Here is an 11,021-nt window from a genome sequence, read left to right as displayed (position 1 = left end):
GGGTCATTACCTTTTCTACTTAGAGAATTCAGGGATGCTTGGAACACATACTGCCTTCTCTACATCATCTCCTTCATTCTCCCATGAGTGAGAGAAAAAATTAACCAGCTGACTCAACCCCAAAGGCATAGGGTATTTTAGAAGCCAGAGATGGAGTGGGATTCAATGCAGGTGAACAGTCAGGCACAATTTACAACAATGGATATTTTATTGAACACAAGTTTCCAAGAACCATGACACCTGGTGACAGAAGAGGGTATTTAGGGACAGGACCTAGGAACTAGAAAGAGACTGTGGTCTCATATAAACTTTAGAAAGAGATGACGTTTCAGCATGAGGGTGGCAAGTGGAGGAGTTTTCTGAGTTGGGAGGTATTATATAAAGGGATGCTATAATTTGGTAGGGGTAGTCACCTACATTGGAATGTGGTTCTGAGGGTTCAGGCTCATGGGAACATGGAGTCTCAGGATACACTCAGGACTCTCATGATGCTTGTAGAGCCTGAGCCAGGTCTCCAGCCTGTCACCACAATCACCAGGTCCCCAGTTCGGATAAAACCACGGAGCTTCCCTGAATAGAGAAGAGGGAAGAGGTGAGACTATACCCCTAGGACAGGCTGGGTAATATTAATTGTCAATCCCAATTAGATGTGGGGCAGAGGCAATCATACTTTGTTCCTTTACCCATTCCCTTCCCATCTTTGCTAAAACCCAGAGACTACCCTATAGGAATGTACTCAATGACAATGTGCATGGCAAATTTGGAAGGGAGCCTTAGTCTCAATCCTACTTGGGCTGCCTTGGTGATAGCAAACTGACATTACTACTATGTGAGCAGCTCTCAGTCTTTTTTAGGTCAATAGCCAAAGGTGACTTCTCCCAACTGTCACCTTCCTAGGCAGAACAGACATCTAATGTGGGGTGAAAGGGGTTTTGTCCCTGGAGAACAAAATGTAGAGGACTCTTAAGGGCATTTGCTTGCTACAATATAAGAAGGCACTTAACACCCTGTAGCTACATCTCTGGTATATACCAGTTGTCCTCTCTCTTAATTGGATTGCCTTTTTGATGATTCATCCCTAAGTTAGTGTGCAGCTTCTTCTTACTGGTCCCTGCAGCAGTTCAGGATCTTCCCCAACAATGTAAAGAGATGGCATTATCCATTAACTCTTATCCCAGACTCAAGAGAAGACAATAAATTGGCCTCTTTTGTCACATGCTTTCATATCAACTTAGTTTGGTGGCTTTTGTGATATAAATGAGTTCTGATGAATCTCAGGAGAGGAGAGGAGTTGGGGAAGGAGAGATATTGAAAAATTGCTATGGAAACAGAAGCCAAAGCAGACACTAGAGACAGGTTGTCTTGGGAGAGGAAAGCAAAAACTTGGGAAGAACCATGGAAGCTTTACCATTTTCAATGCCAAATTGGACACGACGGTCAACATCTTCAGACCAGATGGGCGCTGGGGGTTCACGGTAGAGCAAGGGGAAAACACCACGAAACAGATGGGCCTGGCGGGCAGCCTGAGCAAAACGTGTGACAGCAATGACAACTGCTCGGGGACGGTATCGGGAGATCAATTGAGCTGAACTGGAGGAGAGAGCATGCAACTTAGTGGAAAGGGCACCTTTTTGTGAGCTGGGAGATCTGGTATCCAATGCAGACTGTCATTGACTTTGTGTTAATCTTTTTAGAACTGTTTATTTGTAAACTGCTCTGTCTCAGTCAGACTGTAAAGAACAAATAGAATAACAATGTGAAAATAATTTGAAAAGTATAAAGCCCTTTACTAATACTAGGCACTGATATTAGGTACTTGGTCTCCATAAGCCCTTGGATTGCCATATCTTTTGGGTTTTTTTTTAACCCTTCATCTTCTGTCTTAGAATTGATACTAAATATTGATTCCAAGGCAGAGGAGCAGTAAGGGCTAGGCATTAGGGTTAAGTGACTTGCCCAAGGTCATACAGCTCAGAAGTGTCTGAAGTCAGATTTGGAAGTCCTGGCCCTTTATACACTTTATGCCTAGCTGCCCTACCATAGCTTTCCCAGAGCAATAATTCCAGCACTGGAACCCTGCTCTTCATTCTCCTTGATGTTCAGCCTGCCCCCCTAATGTCCATTTCCCACCTCTGTTTGGGGGCCTTGCTGATCTCTCACCGGCCAGTCGTTGTCAGCACAATTATAGCAGCAGCACAGCACTTGAATGAAGCCTCCACAGCACCAATGGCAGTGACCTCAGCCGGGTCACGACTTAGGGGGATTGCCCGACGAAGTTCTTCAAACAGCTGCCTGTGAAAGATTGCAGCCTCTGCTTCCCGAGCAATCTGAAAGTACCAGGGAAGGGATCAGGGTTAGGCCTTGAGCAAATGGTCCTGGTTTTCTGGATCCTGGGTACCCCCCCCCCCCATGTTCCCCATCAACTCCATACCGCATGCTGCATCTTCACAGCCTCCACAGGGTACTTTCCCTTGGCTGTCTCCCCAGACAACATGATACAGTCAGCCCCATCCAGAACAGCATTGGCCACATCACTTGTTTCTGCTCGAGTTGGCCGGGCATTGGTGACCATGCTTTCCAGCATCTGGAGGCACCATTTCCATGAGAGCCATGGATTAATCATCCCCTCCCCTCCCCATTCAAACTAGGCATTCCTTGGGACTACATTGGGTGCTCTCCCATCTGATGACCCTCTCTGAGTGTAGCCTGGCTATACTAAGAACATCTGTACCCCAATCCCAAGCCACAGCAAGAAGGCTGAGGGACTCTATGGGGGAGTTGGTGCGCACAGCTCTACAGGGAGGTGCCCATAAAACCTATGACATGCCCCTGCTCTCTCCCAGACCTGTGTGGCACAGACAACTGGCTTGCCAGCCAAGTTGCAGCGTCCAATCATCATTTTCTGTGCCAAGAAGACTTTCTCAGCTGGGATCTCAATGCCCAGGTCACCTCGAGCCACCATGATGCCATCGCTCACTTCCAGGATCTCATCAAACCTGGAGGGTTTGGGGCCCAAAAGAGGGCACAGCCAGGAGATAGAGAGCAAAATTAAGGAGAGTAGGGAGGATAGAGTCAGGGAAGGGAAGATTAGGGACCTTTTAATTCAATTCGTGCCAGGAGGGAATGGGGGAATTGAAGGTGGGAGGTGGGGGTAGGGTGGGGATAAAGTCAAAGACTGGAAGTCTCACCTCTCAACACCCTCGTGGTTCTCTATTTTGCTGACTATCTTGATTCCCCTTCCCCGAAGTCCCAGGGCTTCTCGTATAGCAATCACATCACGGGCCTTTCGGATAAAGGATGCGAAGACAATATCCACGCCCTGTTCCACTCCGAAGCGCAGGTCCTGAACATCCTGCTCGGACAATCCCGGCAAGTCCACTTCTGCACCAGGCAAGTTCACTCCCTTCCTGCTTCCCAGGATCCCGCCATTCTCGACCTCCGTAACCAGCTCGTCTTGGCCTGTGGAATCGCAAAGGGCCGATTAAGAGAGGGACGATTTGGTGCAATTTGATAGTTTTTAAGACTGGGACATGCCCTGGGGGCGGAGCTACTTGGGAGGAGGGACAATTGTTGGGGCGGGGCAGAATAAGGGGGCGGGGCCTGATTTGGAGGCGAGGGGGCAGGCTAGTGAGTTCACACACCTTTCTGCTTAACCACCAGAGAAATAAGCCCGTCGTCGAGGTAGATAAATCCCCCTTCCTGTACTACCTGGACTATGTTGGGATAGTCCACCCACACGGTGCTTGCATTCCCCAGAGTCCGGAATTCCGGGTTCACTGTAACCCGGACCTCGGAACCCTTCTCTAGCTTCACCTCTGCCTCCGGGCCCTAGGGGAGAGAATGGAAAGCAAGAGCAGGGCTGGAGTCTGGGGGCTTGGTTGGTCTCCAGCTCTAATCTTGCCCTGGACCCTTTCCTGGTAAGAGTCCGGTAGTACAGGCCACTAGAGAATAAATAGCTCTTTCTGTCCTGGGCCGGTTAGAGGTTGACAGTCCCTACCCGGATTGATCACGTCCCTGCCCGCACACATCATCAATGTCTCTCCTTTACCCGATTCTTCCAAGAACGCAGTTCCGGATTCTGCGTCGTAGGGCCTGAGCTCATTCGTCTTTAACCTCCCAAGTTCCTGGTCCTCTCCCTTCTCGCTTTGGCCCTGCCCACCCCCATCCCGGAGCCCTCCCTTCTAGCCCTACTCCTTTCTGCGTCTACCCCACCCTTCTTTTCTTTGTTCCTCCTTGTACCGCCCAGCCCTTCCACTGCCCAGGTCCTCACCCCCTGGAGGATCCCGGTGCGAATCTCGGGCCCCTTGGTGTCCAGCGCTATGGCCACAGGCCGGTAGGTGATGGGTGACGCCGCGAAGCTCTCGGCCGCCTCTCTCACGTTGGCTATGGATTCCGCATGGTACTGGAACGGGGGACAGGGAAAAGAGAGATGACGACCGGGATCCCGGGCTAACTAACCTCTCCTAAACCCTCAGCCTCCCCAGCCGCAGGGCCTCCAGACCCTCGGGCAGATTCCCCCTCCCCTCTCCCCCAGTTCCTGCAGTATCGTCTCCCATCCCTCCCTGCACCTCGTGGGAGCCATGGGAAAAGTTGAGCCTGGCAATATTCATTCCTGCTTTGATCATTTCCTTCAGCCGATCCACAGAGCGAGATGCGGGGCCTGTGACCAAAAACAGAATCACAAAATCTCCTTTTTAGAGGAGACTCAGGGGACCATTTAGTATTGACTGATACCTGATGAAAAAGCCCCCAGTATCATCCAGTCCTCCCTCCCTCACCTACTCAGGAAACCTATCCCACTTTTGTATCTCTTATTACTTCATTGTTCCCCACCCCACTAGGTCTTCTCTTCTTCCAGACCAACCATCCTCCTTCAATCAATTTCCTTTCACCAATCCAAAGGCAGCTAAGTGGTAGAGCAGATAGAACACTAGTCTGTAGTCAGGAAGACGAGTTCAAATTCTACCTGTAACATTTACTATGTGATCCTGGGCAAGTCACTTAACACCATTTGCCTCAGTTTCCTCATCTGTAAAATGACCTGGAGGAGGAAATGGCCAATCACTACAGTATCTTCACCAAGAAAACCCCAAACTCACAAAGAGTCTGTCAACAATCTGACAACAGCCTGTTCAAAGAGACCCTGTTCAGGCAAACTCTTTTGATTAAAAGATTCTCCTTTTTGCTCCAGAGAAACCCTCTACAATCCCAGATTTGTAGGGAGACAGTAAGAGACCTCCTAACAGTCCTTGATGAGTTTGAGTTAGCAGGCCCAGATGAACTAATTCCCAGCAACTGGAAAGGACTTTAGTGGGTATGATTGCAAAGTCATTCACTGTCAGTGATATATGGAAGAGATGAAGAAAGAGTGTGATACGACAGGATTCAAGAATGATAAACAGGGGGAAGCTGGGTGGTTCAGTCGATTGAGAGCCAGACCTAGATATGGGAGATCCAGGGTTCAGATATGGCCTCAGATACTTCCCAGCTGTGTGTCCTTGGGCAAGTCCCTTAACCCCCATTGCCTAACCCTTACTGCTCTTCTGCCTTGGAGCCAATACACAGTATTGCTCCAAAGATATAATAAGGAAAAAGATATGTACAAGAATATTCATAGCTGTGCTCTTTGTGGTGGCAAAAAAAATTGGAAAATGGGGGGCTGCCCTTCAATTGGGGAATGGCTGAACAAATTGTGGTATCTGTTGGTGATGGAATACTATTGTGCTCAAAGGAATAATGAACTGGAGGAATTTCATGTGATCTGGAACAACCTCCAGGAATTGATGCGGAGTGAGAGGAGCAGAACCAGGAGAACATTGTACACAGAAACTAATACACTGTGGTACAAGAGAATGTAATGGACTTCTCCATTAGTGGCAATGCAATGATCAAGGAGGGAACTTATGAGAAAGAATGTTAACCACATCTAGATAAAGAACTGTGGGAATAGAAACACAGAAGAAAAACAACTGCTTGATCACATGCGTCAGGGGATGTGATTGGGGATGTAGACTCTAAACGATCACCCTAGTGCAGACATAACAATATGGAAATAGGTTCTGATCAAGGACACATATAAAACCCAGTGGAATTGTGCATTGGCTACAGGAAGGGTGGGGGTAGGGGAGGTAAAGAACATGACTCATAACCAGGGGAAAATATTCTAAATTGACTAAATAAAATTTTTAAAAATTACACAGTATTGATTCTAAGGCAGAAGTTGTGTGTGTGTTTTTTAAAGAATGATAACTTGATTTTTTTTTTAAGGGAAAGAGAATGTAATCTGAAATTTCTAGACAAACAACTGATTTCCTTCCCTGGCAAAATTCAAGGATACAATCTTTTTAACCCCTTACCTTCCATCTTTGAATCAATACTAAGTATTGGTTCCGAAGTAGAAAAATAGTAAGGGCTGGGTAATTTGGGGTTAAGTGACCTGACAAGGGTCACACAGGCAGGAAGTGTCTGAGGCAGAATTGAACCCTGGACCTCCCATCTCCAGGTCTGGCTCTCAATCCAATGAAGCACACAGTTGCCCCTCATGGATGTGTTGTTAAGGAGCAGGTTAGTGAATAATGACATGCTTATCACCAAAACCCAGCATGACTTTCATCTAGAATAGGTCATGCTGGAGTAATTTCATTTCCTTTTTTGATAAGGTTTCTAGATCTAGATGCTGTTAGGTTAAAATTTCTTGATTTTAGGAAAACATTTGAAAAAAGCTAATCTTATGGATGACAAAGGTAAGATACTGACTGGAGAATAGAACAGATAGAGGCTGAATAGTATGGATGCCTAGACCCAAAAAAGAGTTACTAATGGTCCTATAGTGTGGTCTTGTCCCAATTCATATATACATATATTCATATATATTTTAAACCTCTACATTTTGTGTTAGAATCAATATTAATTCTAAGACAAAAGAGCAGCAAGGGCTAGGTAATTGGGGTCAAGCGACTTGCCCAGGGTCACACAGCTAGGAAGTGTCTGAGGTCAAATTTCAACCCAGCTCCCCCAGACTCCAGGTCTGGTGATCTATCACTGTGCTCCCTAGCTACACCTCCTTCATATTTTTACCAATAATATAAATGATGTCAAAGAAGCCTTGTGGTTCAAATTTGCAGATTGCTCAAACTCAGGCAAATGATAGTCAGGATATGAAAATATTCTGAGAGGCTAGCATGTTAGGACTAATCTAAATGAAGTTTGTTGTTGCCAGTGGTGGTTTTCAGTTTTTCCATTGCGTTTGACTCTTTATTACCCTGTTTGGGGTTTTCTTGGCAAAGATATTGGAGTAGTTTGTCATTTCCTTCTCCAGTAGATTAAGGCAAAACTGATACAACTGAACAACAACAAATAAAATGAAGTACCCAGTGTAGAACACTTGGAGCTTTAAGTCAGCTTCATAAGCACAGGAATTAGGGAAGGGTGGCTAGCAACACTTTCTGTGAAAAAGATCTAGGGATCTGAGTGGAATGCCAACTCAATGTTTGTTTACATTGATATGACAACCAAAAAATCCAATGTGATTTTAGGCTTTGTCAGGAGGGTTCAGAAAGAGGGAGACAGAAGTCCTATTAAGTTCTGTCCTGGCCAGGTCAAGTTGGAATGCTGGATTTAGTTCTGGGCACCACATGTTAGGAAGAGTATTAATAAGCTGGAAAGCATCCAGAAGAGTTTGAGCAGGATGGTGAAAGATCTTAAGAATATGACAGATAATACTAATAATAACAATAATAATAATGTTGTTAAGCCATGTTCTATTCTTCATTACCCCATTTGGAGTTTTCTTGGCAAAGATACTGGAGTGGTTTGCCATTTCCCTTTCCAGCTCTTTTGATGGATGAGGAAACAGGCAAATAGGATTAAGTAACTTGCCCAGAGTCACACTTCCTTCCCCCATTCATTTACAATCATTCTGACCTCTCAGAAATCTACATTCTACCTCATCAGTCATCAAAGAAAAAGCTCTGGAGAAGGGGCAGTGCTTGAGGATGTGAGATTCCATTCTCCCTGGAGCCCAAGAATAATATTGGTGTAAAAGTGAAGGAGGAGAGGATACTCTTAGGGTTGGGGAGGGGATGCAGGCAAAGTAATACCAATGTGAAGGAGGAGAGGGAAAATGGTGGCCATGATGTGGGTAGTGCAAATGGTAGCCATACCTTTAAGGATGTGGCAGTCTAAAGAAGAAAAATGGGAACATTGGGGCATGGTACCATGGAGTCCAAATGGAAAGCATTTGGGAGTAATGGAAATAAACCCTGGAGAAATGGGTTCCAGGTCAGCCTCTGCTATTAATTTATAGTGAGACATTGGACAAGTCCATTGATTTTTCTGGGCCTCAGTTTCTTAGTCAAGTGGGAATAGTTGCTCCTTGTCATCACCTCAACTCACAAAGATGCTGTCATTCTTTTTTTTTTAATTTTTAACCCTTGCCTTCTGTTTTAGAATCAATATTGTGTATTAGTTCTAAGGCAGAAGAATGGTAAGGGATAGGCAATGGGGGTTAAGTGACTTACCCAGGGTTACACAGCTGGGAAGTGTCTGAGGCAAGATTTGAGCCCAGGACCTCCTGTCTCTAGGCCTGGCTGTCAATCCACTGGGCCACCCAGTTGCCCTCAAAGATACTATCATTCTAATGATAACAGTGCACAAAAGTGCTTTGCTTCTCAGACTATCAGCCAGTGTAAGCTGTGAGCATTGCTATTAGATCATAAGCTTGTATTTACTGCCTTTGGGAAGGTGGGGAGAGGGAAGAATCCAAATCACAAAATGTTAGAAAACAATTGTCAAAAATTATTTCTATATGTAATTGAAAAAAAACATTTTAAAGATTTTACGCTCTTTGAGGGCAGGGAATATCTTTTGCCTTTTTAAAAAAAATCCCCAACATTTTTCACATTGCCTGGAACAGTGTAAGCACTTAATAAATATTTATTGATTTATATTATTAATTACCTATGGTAGCGATGATGCCGGTGTTTCGGGCAGTCACTGGTTCTGAGTCAATGTCCAGTAGGCAGAGATGCTCCAGAAAGGTATCTGCCAGGGCTGCTGGGAGCTGTTGCTTCTGGAAGAAGGAAGCACCTAGCTCCTGGGTCAAAAAGGCCACACTAGACCTTCGAAGGTACCCGGCTTGCCCTGGCAAGGTAGAAGAGTAGGCTGATCACAATGGGCACTGATAGATAACTTAGAGTTCAACCCTCTCCCTAACTTTCTCTTTCATCCCCAGATTTCCCATTGTTCAAATCCTGAGTCTCTCTATTCCCCTACCAATACCAGCTGTTATTTCATTTTCAGCCCCTTCATTCCCATATTTAAGAACCTAAGTCCCTGAAGGAAATTCTCTGTAAAGTCCCCATCCTTCCCTCCTTCCACCCTGGCCTCCCCAATTCTCAGTCTATCAGGCCCCCTTAATTTCTCTCCTTTCTCTTAGCTCCCTCATTCTCTAAGGTTTTCCATCCAGGACTAGGTTCTCAGAGCCTTCTTCTCCGCCTCCAAACCTACCCTCCATGCTGTTAGATATTTTCAGTGTCTGTGTGTCTGCTGCCAAACTCCCTGGTACTGATCTGATCTGGGCAAGCCTCTGGATGGCTGGTTAAAATGTCACCAGACTCTTTGTCCTCATGCCCCACAATTCACCAAGCCTTTTATGACAGGGGGCAGAGTCCAGTAGCCATGGGAGCTTCCTGTGCTTGTAGGTTCCCCAGAGCCTAACCTGCAGGGCTTGGGAGGAGGGGAAGAGATTTCAAGGGGATTCCACTTCTGGGCAATTAATGAATGAATGAGCTGGAGAGCTTTATGAATCAGAAGGCCTGGGTCCAAATCCTGAGCAAGTCACTTCAAGTACTGATAAAATCATAGAATATTAGAACCAGAAGAGACCTTAGATCTCATCTAGGCCAACTTTTCATTTTAGAGATAAAGAAACTGAGGTCCAGAAAGATCAAGGTCATGGGGGAAATAAGTAGTTTAATTGGTATTTCAAACCCAAGTCTGTTGGCTCAAAATACAATGTTCTTTCCAGAGTGGCTTCTCTCAACTTCAGTTTCCTCATCTGAAAAGAGAATGATAATAAAAGTGCCCTCGTAGGTAGTGCAGTCTGTAGTGTGCTGGGCTTGGAGTCAGGAAACCTAAGTTCAAATTCAGTCACAAACATTTTCTACCCATGTGACCCTGGGCAAGTCACTTAGTTCTGTTGGCCTCCGTTTCCTCATCTGTAATAAAATGAACTGGAGAAGAAAATGGCAAACCATTCCAGTACCTTTGCCAAAACAACTTCAAATGAGATCATAAAAAGTCTGATATGACTCAACAATTTATTTCATAGGGTTTGTATAAACATTTATTGGACCATTATGTAAATATGATGTAAACATATTTAGAAATAACACATAAATAAATATTATATGTTTATAACAATATAACTATATAAAGCACTTTCTAACAGCCCAGTGCTAAAATGATGAAAATTATTATTGAGAAAATGCACAGACCCTTTTCAAGTGATGTGGTGATAAACTAGACTCGTCTCACTTTCTTTTCCCTGCCTTGTTTCTCCTCTCATTCGATTCACTTGAACAGCCCATGCCCAAGGGAGCTTTGTTCCCCAATCCTTACCTCCTGGGGCCCCCAAAAGGAAGGAGGCCATGAAGTCCCACTGGTGCTTAGATATCCATGGGGCCCGCTCTTTCCTTGATGACATGGTCCTAAGTAGTGGATCCCTCACGCTGCCTGGAGCCTGGGAGAAGGGAGAAAGACAGGGGAGGGAGGCCCTTCTTATCTGAGGGAGCCAGAGAGAAGAAAAGGGCCACACCCAACCAACCCCCCACCATCCTCCTGTTGGATAGTTCCCCCACTCTCCTACCTCTAGCCTTTTTCTTTGGCTGGTCTCCACCCTTGTCTGTTAGGCAGTTTAGTGTAATGGAAAGAATACTAGACTTGGATCTAGGAGAAAACCAGTTTCTGCCTCTGACATTTACAAGCTATATGACAATGGTCAAATCACTTTGCCTATATGA

The 11,021-nt window shown here is 45.4% G+C and overlaps 1 protein-coding gene across 2 annotated transcripts; it reads right to left on the bottom strand.

Annotated features, from left to right (window-relative positions):
• Nucleotides 1–189: 189 nt before the first annotated feature.
• Nucleotides 190–10,764, bottom strand: PKLR (pyruvate kinase L/R). Of its 2 annotated transcripts, none has more exons than XM_056816293.1 (11): nt 10,621–10,764; nt 8,959–9,141; nt 4,569–4,660; nt 4,271–4,402; nt 3,642–3,828; nt 3,189–3,459; nt 2,846–2,996; nt 2,432–2,584; nt 2,161–2,327; nt 1,409–1,590; nt 190–570 (listed from the first exon to the last, which is right to left on the bottom strand). In XM_056816293.1, exons 1-11 carry the CDS (start codon nt 10,703–10,705, stop codon nt 464–466), a joined length of 1,710 nt encoding a protein of 569 aa, XP_056672271.1. In that variant the 5' UTR covers nt 10,706–10,764; the 3' UTR covers nt 190–463. The 2 variants fall into 2 exon arrangements, with proteins under 2 accessions (XP_056672271.1, XP_001374169.2); XM_001374132.4 differs by lacking the exon at nt 10,621–10,764 and adding an exon at nt 9,508–9,633.
• Nucleotides 10,765–11,021: the final 257 nt, after the last annotated feature.

The sequence above is a fragment of the Monodelphis domestica genome, chromosome 2 (assembly GCF_027887165.1).
Source record: "Monodelphis domestica isolate mMonDom1 chromosome 2, mMonDom1.pri, whole genome shotgun sequence".
Classification (NCBI taxonomy): Eukaryota; Metazoa; Chordata; class Mammalia; order Didelphimorphia; family Didelphidae; genus Monodelphis; species Monodelphis domestica.
Note: the sequence above shows the minus strand (reverse complement) of the source record. Positions and strands in the feature narration are given on the sequence as shown.